At 51.6% G+C, this 18,349-nt stretch overlaps 5 protein-coding genes across 5 annotated transcripts; all 5 read right to left on the bottom strand.

Annotated features, from left to right (window-relative positions):
• Positions 1–1,133: 1,133 nt before the first annotated feature.
• On the bottom strand, positions 1,134–2,141 carry VFPPC_06427 (alpha and gamma adaptin binding protein p34; the record flags this gene model as incomplete). Its single annotated transcript, XM_018285461.1, has 3 exons — positions 1,134–1,537; positions 1,600–2,016; positions 2,105–2,141. 3 exons carry the CDS (start codon positions 2,139–2,141, stop codon positions 1,134–1,136), a joined length of 858 nt encoding a protein of 285 aa, XP_018142619.1.
• A 141-nt stretch (positions 2,142–2,282) lies between these two features.
• VFPPC_06426 (beta-hexosaminidase) lies at positions 2,283–4,402 on the bottom strand (the record flags this gene model as incomplete). The annotated part of the gene is made up of 2 exons (XM_018285460.1): positions 2,283–4,306; positions 4,351–4,402. 2 exons carry the CDS (start codon positions 4,400–4,402, stop codon positions 2,283–2,285), a joined length of 2,076 nt encoding a protein of 691 aa, XP_018142618.1.
• Positions 4,403–5,710: 1,308 nt separating this feature from the next.
• On the bottom strand, positions 5,711–6,940 carry VFPPC_06425 (ABC transporter; the record flags this gene model as incomplete). The annotated part of the gene is made up of 1 exon (XM_018285459.1): positions 5,711–6,940. The coding sequence occupies one exon, from the start codon at positions 6,938–6,940 to the stop codon at positions 5,711–5,713; it is 1,230 nt and encodes a 409-aa protein (XP_018142617.1).
• A 1,213-nt stretch (positions 6,941–8,153) lies between these two features.
• Positions 8,154–13,323, bottom strand: VFPPC_06424 (ATP-dependent bile acid permease; the record flags this gene model as incomplete). The annotated part of the gene is made up of 2 exons (XM_018285458.1): positions 8,154–13,158; positions 13,256–13,323. 2 exons carry the CDS (start codon positions 13,321–13,323, stop codon positions 8,154–8,156), a joined length of 5,073 nt encoding a protein of 1,690 aa, XP_018142616.1.
• Positions 13,324–15,090: 1,767 nt separating this feature from the next.
• Positions 15,091–15,488, bottom strand: VFPPC_16331 (hypothetical protein; the record flags this gene model as incomplete). The annotated part of the gene is made up of 2 exons (XM_018294084.1): positions 15,091–15,353; positions 15,437–15,488. 2 exons carry the CDS (start codon positions 15,486–15,488, stop codon positions 15,091–15,093), a joined length of 315 nt encoding a protein of 104 aa, XP_018142615.1.
• Between the last annotated feature and the right edge of the window lie 2,861 nt (positions 15,489–18,349).

The raw sequence follows: 18,349 nt of genomic DNA, 5'->3' as shown, positions 1-18,349 counted from the left end.
CATACATGCAAAGCTGCATGTCCACAGCTGACAAGAGGTTGTGTGAGCACATTTTGTTATTTGGTCGCGCCCAGAAGACTGGGAGATGGTTGCCCTCGACTTGCGTTTTACGCCTCCGTCTACTGCACTCCGTACATGGAGTTCGCATAGACTTTGACTAAGAATGTGAGACCCATTGTGGCTGCACGAGCTGGTGTCGCGCGTAAATAGTTTGGAATCGAGTTGACTAACTCCATGTGTCATTGCTTTGTCTGGTCTCATTGTTGTGTCGCCTCCATAGGCATAAGCGTTTCTCCCCTTTTCCCTATTTCGATGTCGCGTTCATGCGGTCCCTTAGCCGGACGGGGAATGCTGGCGATCGCATAGGCGAGTGATGATCGAGGCTCAAGGCTGAACCTGGTCGCAGGTACGTCCATTGATGGACATGGCATGTGTGGTGACAGTTGCGTTCAAAGCCTGAGCTCTGGCCGCCTTGCTGGACATCCAGGTGGACGAGGTGGTTAGCACTGGTCGCCTGAAGAGTCGTGGTGCTTCGCGGTTTATGCTTGCAGAAGACCGCTTTTGACGATGACGAGATGCAGAGCAAGGAATAGACGTGCAAAGGTGGTACAGGTGATCTTTTACCTTTTTCAGCTTATGGTTGCTGTTGCGGCGGCAATGGGGATGTCCCAAATCCGAGAAGGCTGATACCCTATACGGCGATGAAATTTTAGGCCCGCAACACGAAATGGAATTGGCCATGTTCTTGTAGGACCTGGCAGGCAGGATTCCATGTGCTATAGGGGGAAATGCTATCAGGGGAATTATACAGCATTCATCACTGCAGAATCAGTGAGTGGGTGGAAGATTAAGTGGCTTGAAGATGTTGGACCAGCGCATACCAGAACATCACACAGCGATCCCAACCAAACGGACGAAGATGCAATCCATGCTCGCAACATACACACGTAGGTAATGTTCAATTTTACGACAGACCATCGCCAAAATGGAACACAGGCGAGAGCACTATCAATTCCCGTCGTACGCCAAAGAATCTAACCTACCACACGTCAACCATCAAAAACGCCCGTCAATGCCATGCAGCATATAAAAGTACTCCGTACAAACCCATAAATCATTATCTACACGCCACATCAAAGCTGCTTCATCACCTCCTCCACCGCCCTCGCAGCCATCCTCTTCCTCTGCGCCTCAGGTAATCCCTCACCAGCCTCCCTCACAGCCTGCAACTTGCGCATCATCCTCTCCACCTTGACAACCTCATCATCATCCAGTTCATCTCCACCTCCCTCATGCCCGGCATTCTCTTTGGATGCAGGGCCTTCAGCAGGCTCAGCATGGTCCTTTGGCCTAGCCTCCCATATCGCCTTCTTAAGACCCTCAAAATCCGCGCGGTCGTAGCCAAAGTCTAGATTTTCAGGATCCAGATGCTCCGTTTCGTCGTCAGACACGGGATTGAAGTCGTCTGCGTCAGACGGTTCCTGTGCCCAGTCATTTGATTCGAGGGCCTCCTTGACGCGAGGAATGCCCGTTTTCTCTGCTCAACATTAGCAATCTGCCCCTCGATTGCACTCATACAGTAGAAACTCAACATACCGCCAAATTCGTTCAAAGTGACCTGCCTCCCACCCAACTGGACGAACTCCAAACCCGCCTCCGCACACAACTCATCCCACTCATCTGCATCGCTTTCCCCCACACCAACGGCAAGTCGGACGCCGTCCCATTCCCAGCCCCCCAAACCTTCGTTAACAACTTGACCTACGTGGCTGATGAGGTCGCGAGCCTTCTCGACGTCTGACGATTCTGGAAGTGCAAAGATGAGAATCAAGCCGCCTAGCACAGCGAGCACTTCGCCTGCTTCATCGGATAGAAAGGATGCGGACCACTCGGACGGCGAGGCGATGAGGTCCAGCCATATGGGGACGGTGGCGGTGTAGTATTGCGTTTTGAGGGGGAGATTGTGCGTTGAGCCGGCGAGGGATGGAGAGGATGAGGGTGATGAGCCGGTGAGGTCTGTTGACGTTAGAGTTGAAGTGGGAGGCTATGGGAGCTGCCGCACCTTTGATGACTCTACTTAGGTGGTCTGCTTGTGTGTCTAGGCTGACGGCCAGTATCCGTCGGGGATTAGAGACTTCCATGGTGATGAAGATGGAGAGTTGAATGTTGGTGGGGTGAAGTCAATTGTGGTTAAAGTTGAAAATGGTGGGGCGGACAAACGTCATTCGTTGATTCACTTCACTCTATTCGCAACTACAACACCAACAACATGATCGCCAGATTCACTCCCTCAACGACCACGCCTTCAATCCCCCCTCCCACCCACCAACCCTCTCAATCGGCGCCTCGATCCCAATCTCCGCCCACACAATCCCCTTTCCATAATTCGAAACCCCCGCCAGAAACTCATCCTCCTCCCCATCCACAGAAGCATACGTCCTCGCACCCCTCGCAACAACCTTCAAATCAAGCCACTTTCCCAAGCCAACCGTCCTATTCAACCTGAAATAATTACCACCCGCAAACAGCGTAATATTCGGCGTCAGCATCAGCACCGAGTCCCGCCCAGATACCAACACCGTATCCCCCGACAGACTATCCACCTTAATCGCCATCTCGAGCGTATAATTCCGCCCCTTGGACTCCAAACCCGTACTCAGGCCACAATCCCTCGTCATATGTAGCACTCCACCGCTCGCTTTGCAATCCGTCTTACCATTATACCCATTCCCCGACGAATCCACCACCTCTGGACCCCTAAAATCCGTATAATTCATCACCACTTCACCCTTCGACGCAACCCTCCTCTCCAGATTCTCCCCCGGAATCCTCCCGCCAAACTTGGCCAAAACACCATCAAACTCACCCATGGTGAGATTCCCACCCCACTGCTTATCCGCCAGTGCCGGAATCCCCTTCTTCCAAGCATAATACGCCTCCGAGTAGACGCTCGTATTCGCACCATTATCATTCCACAACGGCGTAATCCCCCCGCGGAGCAGCTTCTCCCCCCTATCCACGTTATCCTGCTTCTTTTTCAAACTAAATATATTGGGCTCCCATTTCCCTCCGCCCGGATTCCCCGAAAATGTCTTGGAAATGTCGACGCTGCGAGAATACCCACCCACTTTTAGAACAACGTAGTACATCTCGTCTGAGTTGATGACACTGTACCCATTGCCGATGTAATCCCGTTTCGGGTTCCCAAACGCATACGCCCAGTGCTGGATCGTAACGTTTCGAAATATCTCGACACTGGCGTTCTTTGGAGGGAACGTTCCCCATATCTGAGTCTCCTTGCCCTTGGAGGCGATAAACCTAGCCATCTCATTCACAAAGACCTTGTAATCAGCCTCTGGGCCCTGGTACTCATCTGCACCGATCGAAACACGCTTGTTATAAAACCAGGGCAGGAATTCACCCCATATCGTCTTCATGGTGGGAATGGTATCCGGATGCGAGATGTTCAACTGATCTAGCGCGCCTTTATATCCAACTTGCGGCCGCCACTGCACGATGGGTAACGCATGTCCTGGGGCCTCAATCTCAGGCAAGATCGTGACGCCTCTCGCTGCACACTTGCGCTGTATTTCTTCGAAATCAGCGCGCGTGTACGACTCGTTCTGGTAGTTGTTTAATCCCTTGACGGACGGACTATCCGACCACAGGCGAAAACGGGCATACACATCCTTAAAGTTCGACGGCGTGATCGGCACAATGACATTATCGCTCAGATGGACATGAAAAGTATTCTGCTTAAAAAAGGACATGTACCCGCACATTTCAACCAGAAAGTCCTTGGGATAAAAGTGTCGTGCGCAGTCGAGCATCATCCCGCGGGTAGCCCAGCCGGGGCTATCAACACCACTTCCAAGGGGCACGAGGCCATTTTTCAGGATTCCCTGCTGGAGGATCGTGCGGGTTGCCCACCAGGCGCCGAGGGGAGAAGCACCCGTCACAGTAATGCCGTGCGAGGAGGTCGACAGCGTGTAGCCCTCAGATGTGGGACGCGATGCTGCGTCGAGGTAGTGGGATGGGTTGCCGAGGGTGAGGAAGATGCTCTGCGGTGCTGGGGTGTCCTGGATGGTTACTTTGGCGGTGATGCCGAGCGTGTCGTGGAGGTCTTGGGCAAAGGTGGTTGCGAAGTCGTGGAGCGTGGGGGGGATGAGGGTTGAGCCATTGGCATCGCGGGCGTTGGCGTGACGGCTGTCGACGATGATGGAGGTTATGGTTTTTAAGGAGAGCGTTTGGTCGGATTGTTGGTATGGAACGGTTGGGATGCCGATGAGTTGGGATGTGGTGAGCCCTATTTACATGAGAATTGATAGCTGATACGTGATGGAGACTCACCAACGAGGGCTTGCGAGGCAAGTAGACCAGATACAAGGTGCCAGACTTTCATTTTGCCAAGTTTAAGGTTAACCTTGATGCTCATCCTCAAATCTACGGAACATTGGTCGACTTATAAGACATCCATAGCCAGTGTAGATCCCCTATCTAGTTCACCAACTCCCAGCCGCACCAATGAAGCCGCCCAAGGTTACATGATCACGTAGTATAAGGGTAAAATCGTCCGCAAAACCCCATCTCCAGGACATGACGTCGATCTGAGAATAAACCCGTCGGCTGTGTTCCGCGCCACGTTACATCCCCCGCCCGATGGGAATCTCGTACGGTTTGATATGTTGATGCTAAGCGAGGTGAGGACGTCGAGGTGCGGGGATATGCAGTGTCGATCATTGCAGGTATCTAGATAAGGGTCTGTGCAGGACGACGACGTTACAGATGTGTGTAGATGCGATGTGTAGGGTCGAATCGTTTATGCAATGGGAAAGAAAGTGAGAGTATGAAGTTGAACGTTGCTTTATTTGTTGTATGCGTTTGCATCGTCGATGGTGTTTACCGTCCAATGATGTGGATTTGTGTATTGGGAGAGTATGAAGCTCAAGGTACAATTACTCTAAACATATTTTGTGGTCCATGTTTATTGTACGAATTTGTTTTGGCACTCGAATTATATGGAGATATGTCAATGCGGTGGTAAGAAACTCAAAGTCCATGTTAATCATACAACTTATGTCGTACATGCTACTATGTAATGTTGTTAGGTGCTCTAATAACATAGATTCGTATCAAGACTGTTATGAGAAAAAGCCCACACCAGAATGTTTGGCCTCAGTTAGCTGATGTTAACTGGTAGTCATGAAGGTATGCATATCAAATACAATCAGCAACACAGAAGTCAAAATGATGTCCAAGTTATACGCAAACCAGCATAAGATACCACACCTATGCCAACACTATCGTTGATAAGGAGTAAGCAACGGCTGCTGCTGCTGCCAACGAACCAACCCTCTAAAACTTTCTGGTTGAATTATCCCCCTTTCATTTCCCTGACTCCAGAGCTTCCACTCCATATTTCCCTCCGGGAGCCCTGCCGGGGGCCGCCTGCGGCGAGCTACGGCATACAGCCAACTTTGACGGAACCATTAGAGGCTCAGAAATACTCTTATATCATTCTAATAGGCAAAGCCCGCTTCCTTCAAACTCACGTCTACAACTCTGAACCAGTGGAATAGAATTGTCAAGTCAACATCAAGTGTGGCTACCAGCATAAAATGATTGGAATATGTAATACCATTATACATACAGTCACAGCAAACAAGTAACCCCAGCTAACGCCAGCACAACACCACCTTCACCATCATCATCAACAACTATCTCCCCCCCATCCAAAACTCCTATTCACAACCCCCATCGCCTCAACCCCCGCCCTCACCACACCCGCCAACCCTCCCTCCCCATCCCCCTCCCCAGCCCTCGTCCTCTCCAAATCCCCCTGATCCAGCAATCCCCTCCTCCTCTCCAGCATGGCCCTCTGAATCGTCCCCGCCCACATCCCATACCACGCCTCCTCACTCAAAGAGACATACCTCTTCCTCCCCGGCACGTCACTCGCCTCGCTCAGCCTCCACTCCGCCGTCACAACCTCCCACCTCTTGGTAGACAGCCACAACGCCGGCCATGTAAACAGGAACAAGAGCGTAAACATGAAAATCATGGCAATCCACCTCGTCAACCGCCACCGGTTCACACGACACTCATTATACACATATATGTGCGAATGGCGCACCGGAAACGTAATCTGCACGCGGCCCCTGTAATTCGTCGCCCGCACCAGACCCTCCAATCGACGACGCAGCATATCCCAGTCGTAGCCTTCGACTTTCCTCTCCATAGTGAATGACTTAAGTGTGGCTTTGGAAGCGCAGTACCGGCGACACCATTCTCTAAGGGAGGGTGTTCCCTCTTCGGGAATGGCACCGCTGCCGCCGAAGCCAGGCGCCCTGGTCGCGAAGATTGTGCCCCGGTGCACTTTCTCAAAATTGCTCGCCGTGTTGAGGGACCGCCACGCAGAGTGGGTGCGGATGTCGCTGTACAAGAGGTGCGTGAGCTCGATCTCAATGTCGAAGTCGGTAATCGTTTTGGTCTCCTTGTTCTTGTCGCCCGATTTCTCGGTGTGCGTGCCGACGATCTTGACGAACGGCCGGGGCGGGATCATGGACAGTTTGTGGATGTGGTCTGCGAGGAAGTCGGGGTCGCGGTCGAGGCGCGGGTCCAGGAAGTAGGTTGACGTTTCGTCGTGGCGGAACGAGTGGACGGTTTCAAAGGTGTCACCGCGGGTGGCCTGCGGGAGGAGAGGGTCGAAGGGCGCTGAGGAGACAGAGTTGAATTCTTCATGGTCAGAGTAGAGGGGGGGAAGGTCGTCGTTGGAGATTTCGGTTGGGTCTTCGTCGAAGTAGCGATGGGAGGGGGGCGGGTGGTGGTCGCTTGGGAAGTATGAGCTGCTGAGGGTGATGGATGCGGGCGGTTCGGTGAGGTGAGAGGGCGTTGAGGTGGAGGATGGGTTGGGAGATGCGGTGTCTGATTGTTTGCCCATTGTGTAGGTGGGAGTGAGGTTGGTGATGTTGGTGATGTTGGTGATGTTCAGAGTCGGAGGTTTGTATGCGGCGGAGTAATAGACGCAGCCAGCGATAAACGCACGCAACCGAAACTATAAAGGCAAAGCACTGTATCCAACAGCAAATGCAGGCGCAGGCACCGGTGAGAAGAAGAGGGAAAGAAACAAACAGCCGCCCAACAGAGGATGAGGGGATTCAAATGCGAGTAAGAGAGACGGGAAGGCAAACTGGTTTCAAACCCATCAGCAGCACGACACGCAACGCAGCTCTCACCTCAGCCCGAAACCAGCCCATCTGGTTGGTCCACGGCCACGCAATTTATCCTGACATGTCAAGGATTAACCCGATGCTAATGGCAAACGGGTGCAAAGTGGCGTTTTTCGTTGATTCTGCCCCGCAAGCTGCCTAGAATTAGAACCGACTGACACCAGAGTACTTGACAGAGTATCTTCAATCATTGATCTGGCCTCAAACATCAAATGGATGGTTGGAACTGGCTCACCAGACCAGATACAGACATGTATGCACGAAACACTGTGCTGCAAACACCTTTAAAACAGATCACTCTCTATCATTGAACCCGATCCCGTTTGACATTAATTACCACCTCAGACACTTGGTCCCTCGTCGTCCGAGTCCAGCCACCCTCCCATGTTCTTGTTCCATGTTCTTGTTCATGTTCGTGCCCCTGCCCGCACGCGTGGCCTTGACTCAGCCACAGATTCACCATCGACATCGGCATCTCCCAATCAGGAATGATACCACGAGCTGCAAACTCACACATTCACTTTATCCAGCAGAGTTGAACACTTCTGCATCACTACACCAAACATCTTGAAGCTTTTGTATTACCCATACAACCAAGTTTACTCCGTTACATGCATACAATTCAAAATCAATCCCAAACTGCATTTTCCACGCTGGCCATCCATTGCCCAACCAAGCCATCATGTGAGACTACACATGATGCTCGTTCTGGCTTCCACAGCCGTCATCGTCTCAGTCCCTTCATCCTCCTAAATTCATTGGCCGCTTCCATCTTTGTACAGTCGCTGGGACACTGTAATATATACTTCCTTGCTTGGTATATCCATTCCAATAGTGGTGCCGGTGCCATCTTCTTCGTCTCCTTCTCTTCCTACCCCTAACCCTGCAAATGAAAAATAAAGAAAAATAAACAAAACATATCCTTTAAGCGTCGCCCACATCCACCAGCTTGTCCTCATCCCACTTCTTCTTCGCTGCCTTGACCAACACATCCAGCTCACCGCTCATCTCGCACATGCTGTGGAACTGCCCCTCCTCATCGCTGATCAACTCCCAAGGGTGTCCAAACTGCTTCACCTCGCCGTGGTCCAAAACCAGCACCTTGTCGTAGTCCACGATCGTCTGTAGACGGTGAGCAATGGTAATGACTGTACCAGTAAGCTCCCGAATGGTTTCTTGAATCTTGGAGTCGGTGTTGTAGTCGATTGACGCAGTGGCTTCGTCCATCACCAGTACCGTCGGCTTCTTGAGCATGGCTCGAGCCAGGCACAGTAGCTGTCGTTGGCCCTGGGACAAGTTTGATCCCGACTCCGTCACTGGCGATGAGAGGTCCAGAAAGACATTCTTGTTCGTCATTAACGAAGGCACTGGTGATCGAATGACTTGGGACTCCGAAGTCACTTGAATCGTTGGCGTGGCGGGGTGGGTTGTGGACTCGTCGGCGCCAATCAACTGGACACGTCGAAGAGCTTCAAACACCTGCTCGTCGGTATATTGATCGAATGGGTCCAGATTGGATCGGATGGTGCCCATGAACAAGGTCGGATCCTGCGGTACAATGGTGATATTCTCTCGGAGGTCACGGAGACCAATCTTGCCAATGTTTACCCCATCAATAACGATGCGGCCCTTTTCAGCCTCCAGCGCGCGGAAGATGGCCAATGCCAGCGAACTCTTTCCGGCTCCTGTTCGTCCCACAATGCCGACCTTTTCCTTGGCGTTGATTTTGAGGCTGATGCTCTTGAGCACAGGGTCCAGGTCTTCTCGGTAGCGGGTCGAGTAGTTGACAAATTCGACGTTACCCTTGTCTGGCCAGGATTCCGGTGGCCGATTGTCTTCCACCACGGGCGCCGCCTCCTGGTCAAGGTCAAGATACTCCTTGACTCTTTCCATCGAGTTCATGTTTTGCTCATTCATGCCGTAGAGACGGACCAGCCAGAGCACGTTTTCTGTAAAGTTCATCGCGTAGCTCAGAGAGATACCCGCCGCGCCGGCATCAATCTTGCCCAGGTTCAGAATGATGAAAACACCTGCAAAGAAGGAAACCAGATTACCCAGAAGGTCGGCTCGGAATGCGAGCCATCTGTTACATGCCCACAAGTAGATGAAGGGTCGGCTCTGCGTGTTCACCTTGGCCAAGTTGTCGCGGATAAACCGCCTCTCGTCGCCGTATGCTCGAATTGTCGTCATACCACTAAGGGTTTCACCAAATTGCTGGAATAGAGGGCTTCGCTGGACAGACTCTAATCGCTTGAGATCGCGAGACGCACGCAGGTAGAAGGTCGCCACAAAGTAGAAAATCGCCGCAATAAAGGCCGCCGCGATCAAGAAACCAGGCGTGATCACCGCAATCAAGACCACCGTCACCAACAAAGAAAGCGCGCAGGACATGACACCAATGGCAGTAGCAGCAATTTCTTGGTCGACAGCCTCGAGATCCTTGCTGAAGCGGTTCATGAGCTGCCCGAGGGGCGTCACATCGAAGAACTTGAACTTGGCCCGCGTCACTGCGCCCATCAGTCGATCGTGGAGCTTTCTCGAAGCTGTCAGAGAACCGTAAAAGATCCAGACATCTCGCACAAACGCCGCAAAAGAGCCCAGTATGCCAATAACAGCCAAGCCCATTAGATAGTAGGCCACGTTTACTTGGGGTGTGGCCAGCGCGGAAAACGACACCTGACCGTAGACCTTGCCAGTACCCGATTCGGAGACACTACCGGTGGCACCCAGACGAGCGATAGAGGCCCAAGACCCCTTGGAGAATGCCTCAGATCCATACGATTGCGACATTGTGCCGACCGCAATACTAGTTTCTTCTTCGACATATTGGTTTGCCCATTCTCTGACCCAGACATTGGTCGCCACTGTAGCTAATTGCTGAAGGTTGAAAACAATGACTGCCAGGACCCAAAACCACCAGGGGCCCATGGCTTGAGCGTACACCTTCATGACGGGCCACTTGACAGCACCGGTGGCCTTGCCCTCATCCATTGCATCGACCTGGGGCTTTTTCGATTTTGTCTTTTTAGATGCCCCCATACCATCTAGGGAGTCGCCATTGCTGTTGACCATGGTTTCGCCGTCACCAACGCTTGATGGCACCCTAGACGGCACTCGCGAAGGAGCTCGAGAACCTGCTGAAGAAGCCGGGCGCGATTTTTGAATCTCCTCGCCCAAGACGCCGGATGCAATGACCTTTTGAGCAGATCCTTGTGAGGTGACCCGGCCATTGTCAAGATAGACTACATAGTCTGCCGAGGGCACACAAAGTGACACATTGTGGGTGACAAGAATACAAGTCCGGTTTTCCATGAGAGGGCCGCGGATGCAATTGGTGAAGATCCACTGTGCAGTGTGAGAATCAACAGCGCTCAGGCAGTCATCCATGAGGATGTGAGCAGAGGTGGAGTACAGGGCACGGGCAAGGGAAATTCGCTGCTTCTGTCCGCCAGAGAGCGTGATGCCCTTCTCTCCAACAAGTGTTTCGTCGCCGTGGTCCAAAATTTCGAGATCGCGTTCCAGGGCACAGGCGACAATGACATCTCTATATCGTTGCGGGTCGTATGGTGCCGAAAAGAGAATATTGTCCCGGATGTTGGCATTGACCAACCATGCAGACTGGGCAACGTATGCAATAGTGTCCGCCAGCCGTGTTTCGGGATCGATCTTGACATCCTCTCGGCTTCGGCCGCCAGGACAATAAACATTGCCTTCCATCAGCGTCATCTCGCCAAGGAGCCCCATGAGCATTGACGACTTCCCGCTGCCTGTGGAACCTGCGATAATATTGAGTTTGCCCATTTGAAAGTCAATGTTCAGGTCCATCAAACGGAATGCTCGTGAGCCGTCGTCGGCGACTGTGTCCTTGCCGCCCCAAATCAGTGTTGCGTTCTTGAATCCAATGCGCTTTACGCCGTCTTCGTCCACATTGTCTTGCCCAAGCTGCTCATACTTCTCAGTCTCGTCCTCGTTCAAAAATTCTTCGACACGGTCAATAGAGACCTTGGCTTCCTGGACATGGGCAAACATATCACCTAGCTGGTCCAATGGAACCCTAAGGAGCATGAAGAGAGAAATTGCAGTAAAGGCAATGGAGGGGTACAGTGGCTTCTTCTCAATCAGTGTGTACACGAGGAACGAGAAGAAGGTGATGAGAACTGGAACCGAGTTCCAGATAGCCACCGCGCAAGCCCAGAGGGTGAATCGTGACCGGAGCGCCCTGAGCTCAACCTCTCGCTTTTCATCAATAGAACGTCCAAAACGATCCTCCCAGGCAAAGTACTTGATAATACGAATGTTCTGGAGGACCTCGTTCGTGACGTTGATTCGCTTGTCGGTAGCTTTCATAATGTTCTTGGACGTAATGTTGAAACCCTTGGCTAGGAAGTAGTTGACGGGAAGCAAAAACACCATGACTACCAGGCCAGGAATAGCACTCAGGCCCATCACTTGCCACAGCAACACGACAGAGATGATAAGCTGTGTAGGAGCGGCGGCGCATAGGAAGTGGAGGTATGCCGTAATTTCAGCAATCTTGAAACTATCGACGGACATGAGGTTAATAATGGTTCCCAGATTGGCCTGATCGTCGTCGCCAGCTGGCTTATTGTCGTCACCATTGACGCTGCCGGCAGACTCGGCATCGCTTTGGGCGGCGCTCTTGTTTTTGCTGCGCTTCTTCAGGCCAAGAGCACCTTTAATTTTGGCAATAGTGCCCTCGCTGTCCGAGTCGACGTCATTCTTTTGCTTCTTCGGCTTCTCTCCAAGGACCTTGTCCTTGCCGGCGGCGGCTTTGCGTCGAAGTGCTTTGGCGTAAATGTCGCCAATAATAATGGCACGAACACGAATGCAAATCTTTCGTCCAGTCCACAGTGCCATACCGTCGGCATAGGATCGTATGGTGTCGAGGATTGGCAGTCCAATGACGTAAAGCCAAAGGACGTTGACCGGGGCGCGATCTGGATCCTCGACGTACTCGAGAATGGCCCTCAAGAGCAATGTCGGGGCAAACGTAAAGAGACCGGAGACGAAGGCCATGAAACACTGGAAGAGCAGCATTCCTTTGAAATATTTAAGCATGTGCCAGGCAAGTGCCCCGGTCTTCTTCAGTTGGCGATAGTCAGCAATTACTGCGGCGGCTTTATCCTTGGGCAGCAGATTCCAGACATCTTCAATATCCAAAGTCTTTTTCCATCCTTTATACACAATGGCATCTACCCAAGAGAAAGTCGCCAACGAGAATAGACTTGCAAGCGGTTCGCGAGAAGGTTCGATCCCGTCCTCCCATTCCATCAGCACTGTCTTATTCCCCTTTCTAGTTGTCGCGGCTAATCCAAAGAGCAGTGTGATGAGTCCGAACTCGGTGCAGACAAGAATCTGGACGAGCTGAGAGGTGGGGTTGACAAGTGCGGACCGGAAAATGAAGAGGCTAAACACCCAGTTCAGTGCGTAAATGCTAGCCGTGTGGTTCCAAAGGTAAGGGATACGCCATTTTGTGCCACCCAACAACAGTCGCAGAGAGGCCAAAACCAGAGCATATATCCAAGTGACAAGGCCCGTCATGGCCGCAAATCGTCCGGCGGAGCCATAGGCGCCCTTGATCAGAGCAATGGCATTGATAACAACCAGTCCGATGATGGCAAGCTCCTCTACCGCTTGGGATGTCCGCTGGCCATGAGGTGTGTCGGCCTCGACGATGGAACCCCGACTGATGGTTTTAGCAAGTGTCAGTCGGCCGCCATGAATTTCGAGATCAGAGTCTTCTTCGGTATCTTCGTCATCGTCGTCGGGTGGCAGAGCAGTATGGTCGTTCGCAATGGGCTTGTAACCCTTGGGCTTGCCAGAGGAAAGCAGCCGCCTACAGTTGGACCAAGCCAGGCGCAAAAACGAGACGACGATAACCGCTAAGGGGAACAGAACCTTGAGGTAGCTACGCAGAAATGTCAGCAATCATCATCATCATCATCATCGCGCGCGGTTGACCTATCCAACTCGGGATGGCTCCGAAATGGTGTCGTCGCACGTACTCTTGTTGGAAGCATAAGGTGAGATCATCGACCCGCCATATTGGCCAAGAACATTGAGCAAAGCCCATGGTAGGAGAGAGGCTGCGGCTGTGTGGTGTGCCGGTTCTGGCCGCTTCAGCTGTTACTCATGCGCGAAGACACACACTCAACCGCACACGCTGTCTGGCAGTGCAGTGGCGGTGGACGTGAAGATGAAAGTCGTCGAGTAAACGGGCGCTTTTGCAGCTTTGACTCTCGGCGAATGTACGAGTTGTCGAGGAAAGGATTGAAAAGCCTTTTGTTATCCACTGACACGCGCTAGAGCTTGTTGGTTCGGAGTGCGGGCAAAGGAATTGACGAAGTCTAAGGTGTGGAGGCTGGCCGAGCGAGCGCCGGCGCCGGCGGGTGGCGTGGGGTGTGTCTTCAATATTCGCACTAGAAGTCAAGTCGTTCAATGTTTCCGTGGCGGCGTGAACGCTTCCACTGTTGATGGAAGAACCCGAGTGCTGGTACCAAGCCAGAAAAAGAAACAAAAATGAGGCAAGACAAAAAAAAAAGCTGTTATTTGCACCGTCCGCTCGTTCCTTTCTGTAAATCTGGTAAATCTCGATCAAAATGTCACGGTCGTTACGATTTTTGCCTAATCACCGGTGCTTTTTTGCTAGCCTTAAATCGAGGGCTCTCTGACTTATTGCACGGTGCTGTCTCCGAGCAGATCTCCGATACAAGTCGCGGGCGAAAAGGGCTCGATAAGCCAACGTTTCGAGCTTATGCCAGAGGCGGGCAGCAAGAAATCGGAGACTCCAAGGTAAACAACGGAATTCAACCCCAATAGTATTGATAATGATGACCGAATAGATGTGAAAAAGTGAAGACCTTGAGACACCAAGGGAGAGGGTGAATGGATAATTATTATTGGGAACCTCGACCTTTGAACCCACATGCACCACAATGGTTCCACCTGAGCACGCAAAACGCACGCGCTGGTTAATAATACTCCGTCAATGTCCCTTGAAATAAAAGTCCAGCTCCCAGTCTCCAGCCTTCCTGTGCCTGTGGTTCTGGTCGCCCCCGCCTGCCTACTGTATCTCCTGCAGCCACCAGCATGGATGCAAGCGACTTCCCATGTTATGGGGAACTGGATGCTGGACTGGACTGGGGTGAGCAAGACCTGCGTCCTGGAGCCACCAACAGATCGTTCAGCCTTCGGTCGAGGAGTCATCAGTTGTTGACAGATGACAACGATGGTGCCGTGGGAGGGGCTGCAGTGGAGATGGCGTCTGGATCTGGGTCCAGGCTAGGACCGTTTGGTACCTCGTTCACATCCAGAGAACAAAAGGTCGGTCTGTGAACAAAGGGCTTGAGTGTTTGCCACTGTCGTCGCTGTGGCTGTCATCGCTGAGCAGGAAATGAGAGGCAGGAGTGTTTGGTGGGACGGGAGCGGGAGCGAGATACGAGATATGTCTGCATGAGGAAGAGATTCATCAGAGCCATTTGGTGACTGCGAACTCTGTAGCACACCAAACCTAATATCCACATTCGCAAGCACATCACCGCTCCAGAGCAATGATGGGGTTGGTTTCTTCCAAGTGTTCGCAATCCAGACAATCGGGGTAAGAAAGGATCAATGATCTCACTCAGCGCAAGTCCAAGAAGCCGCCCATAGAGCAATCATTGGGTAACGACAATCGAATTTGGCCGGCAAATCGGCGGAAGAACCATATGTTCGCTTCCAATAACAATCATTCGGTGTCTCATTGCGACTTGATGCGCGGACGTGAGAGTACGGCGTCAGCTGTCATCAGCTGCACAGCTGGAGAGCTTCCGGCCACATACAGCCGTAGAGCCTGATATATTCAGGCATCACCACTTGTCAACCCTGAGATGACCGTGATGCAGTTAGTAATTGATAGATACTGATAGGTTGTGTTCCGCTGGTTCCCATCTGCACAACAAGACGACCCCGGATTCAAGGCGTGCGTTTCCAGTTCCACTCGATCCTTTTTAACATCCAAAGCGAAAACGTGAAAGGGATGTGCTCCTAAGGAAGGCCCAGTTTCGTCTCGAGCCCAGTTCCACAACGGTTGGTGGAGTTGAACTGTCTTGGTCTGGTCTGGTGCTAACAATGCACATGCAGGCAGGCGAACTGTATGTTAGTGGAGAAGGAACATCGAAATGATAAAACTTCAAACCAAACGGCGCCAGCAAATACGGTGCCTGTCACCACGAGATGCACGGCATGCTGAGCCGTCATGGTCCCAGCTTACCGCAATATTTCTGGCCTTTCCATGATCCCGTTCAGACAGCTTGTGGGGTAGGGACTATTTTACCCAGCTCACAGGGTCAGGTTGGCGTTCCCAAGGCCTTGCTGTATTGAAACGTGCAAACTGCCTACCTACCTAGGTAGGTACCCATGTGTTTGTGCGCGCCTTCCTCGACTCCATGTCAGTTCCAGTGTGCAGAGTGGTCCGGCAAGAATGGAGCTCCTGGAGAAGCGATTATATGTGATATGATGAATGCAACCTGCGGAAGCCAAGTACGGACTAAAAACCACCAAATCACCATCTGTAACCATTTACTGCACGGTGAGTGATTCATCACTGCCTCGGGCCGGCCAAGGACATTTGGTCTCCAAGTGCAATGGATTCAGTCCATGGCAGCCCAGCTGTTGAGGGAACTGACGCTGGTGTGGTGTCTTCTTCTGCCTTTGCCTGTTTTCCTCAGTGGTGGAGTGCTGCACGCTTCTGGTAGGGACAAACATACTCCATGGAATCGGTTGTCATTAATGGCATCCATGGTCTTATTGTAATTTTGCGGACTTGTCTGAGAAAGTCCCCTCCGTTGTCAATGTTTGAGTGATGTCGGAAGATGGACTTCACTGTCCTGGTGCCACATGAGGTACAGGTACATGGGTCAATCGCAAACCCCGCTGCAATCATTGAACCCTTGTCATATCTGCAGTAGGCATGGCCTGCGCTGTGAGGCCTTGTTGGACTTTGCTGTTATCAAGCTCTGTGTTTCCGTGACTCTGTCAGTCGTAATTGCCGCTGGAACTGCGATGGGTTTGTGGACATTGAACATCAAGTTCGATTTAAGTTGCTAGATGCAAATCAAAGCTACAGTGTTTGTGCGGTTTCTGTTCAAGCTCAGATCCTTAGCATCTTCCTTGCACGTAATTCTGCTCTTGTCGACAGGTTGGGAAGGCAGGACTGTTGCGCTTGCCTGACATGCCCTTGTACAATCTGATTTGACAAATTGCAAAAGCTCAGACCAGGTCGAGAGCGGTCAAGTCAACCACTTTTTGTGTGTCCATTCCTGTACCAGATCAGACTTGTTCCTCACATGCGATCTGTCAGACTTCCCCCACGACTGTGCAACAGACTGACAACCAGCGTGCGCTATACAGAGTGAATGCTCGAGAATTTTCGACGATCAGGGTCTAATCACTGAGCTGCTGTCTCATGATGACTCTGCCTCAAAAAGGCATTGGCCGGACTCCTGCTTGCAATTATGCATGACCATCGGCTGACCTGCATGAGCAGATTAAGCGCTGTTTGGCACAGCACTGAAGAGTCCACTTGCTTCAAGTCCTGAGATAACCAGCCCGCGCGCCGTACATGAACATGGCTAAAGTATGGAGCCGGACGAAGTACCCGGCCACACCTGCAGCCACCAAATCGAAGAGCGGTCGGCAGGCGGTAAGTCGTCAGGATGTTGCCTCATCGTCTGGTCTGTCTGTTGATTCTCGACGCCTTCAATCATCTGACCCGCAAGCATCAACTTTTGCAGCCAGAAGCCCAGTCAAAAATTCCGATTATTGCAGGAAAGAAGGGGTTTCTCATGTCCGGAGTTCCAATAGAGCATTCCATACTTTTTGTGGAAAGGTGACAGAAATATATGATTCAGTTGAGACAAAACACAAAATTGCTGTGGTTCTTGGCTCCACCTGGCAATTGGGTCGGGCTACTGGAACGCATCTCGAGACCGTGTTTTTTTGTGATGCCGCACATATCTGAGACGCCGAACAAACTCAGAGTCAGACGCTTCATCAATGCGTTCTACCCTCTCCTCCAACCTTGTGCTTCCTCAGGAGATTGTCTTCGGCAAAAAGTCCCGTCACCTTTGTCCGCCTAGGAGAATTCGTATTGGCCTATCAGGACAGAACTGGGGCCTCGTTCACATTCTGGAGTCAATTTCAAAGCACTTTGAATCCCTCCAACCTTGGCTCACAACAGAAAAGTGTAATTCGGCATAATGCAGTCACCGAATGTCTTCCCCAGAGCTTGACCTGGAGCTGAACGGGACAACCGACCCGTGCAAGGCCGCACCACAAAAATGAACGCTCACATGGTTCCTTTTGAACCAGGGAAAAGTACCAACGGCTCGCGAATCTGGACCTCGCAGCAGCCAATCTCAGTTTTCCACCACACGGCTAGTGTGCCTCTTGTCCACGGTATGACTCCTTGTCCTCAACACCATAACGCCTGTACACCATCTCAAATCGTGAACTGCAGCTAATCAATTTGGCCCCCGGCTCTTCACAATGATTCACACATTCCCTAGTGCTTTGCCTGAACGCTTGTGCATGGTCAATCTTCACGAACTGCCACACCTTTGCGTGGGACATGGCGAACTCCTTTGCAAGATTGCGTTGACTACCATGGATAATTCGTGATCTGCAAATCGTGACCTCCCCGGCCTGCTCGATTCGGCAGTTTACTCTCCGGTGGTGCATTTTGGAACCAGACATGACGAGTGACTCATTCTGGCGCGCAGGAAAAGACTTGATTTTGTTTTCGATCAAGACCAATTCCTGTACTCACATGTGGACACTGATAACGATGAAGGAATATTTCATTTTAACCGCAGGCTAGATTTTCACAATTTTACGACCAAGAGCGCATCAAGTATCCGAAAAACGAGAAGAGCAAGAAAATACATGGAACATGAATCAATTCTCCTAGGATTCTTGAATAGCTTCCAAGTTGAGCTGACTTTGTCAGATAGACTACATATGTATCTAATCCCCTCAACATCTTTAGGGTAAGCTTGACCACCAAACGAGTTCGGACCAAGAACAAGCTTACATCATGCCTATTACATCATACACCCTTC

Source organism: Pochonia chlamydosporia, chromosome 5 (genome assembly GCF_001653235.2).
Source record: "Pochonia chlamydosporia 170 chromosome 5, whole genome shotgun sequence".
Taxonomy (NCBI): Eukaryota; Fungi; Ascomycota; class Sordariomycetes; order Hypocreales; family Clavicipitaceae; genus Pochonia; species Pochonia chlamydosporia.
The sequence above is the reverse complement of the archived record's forward strand: the minus strand, read 5'-3'. Positions and strand labels throughout refer to the sequence as shown.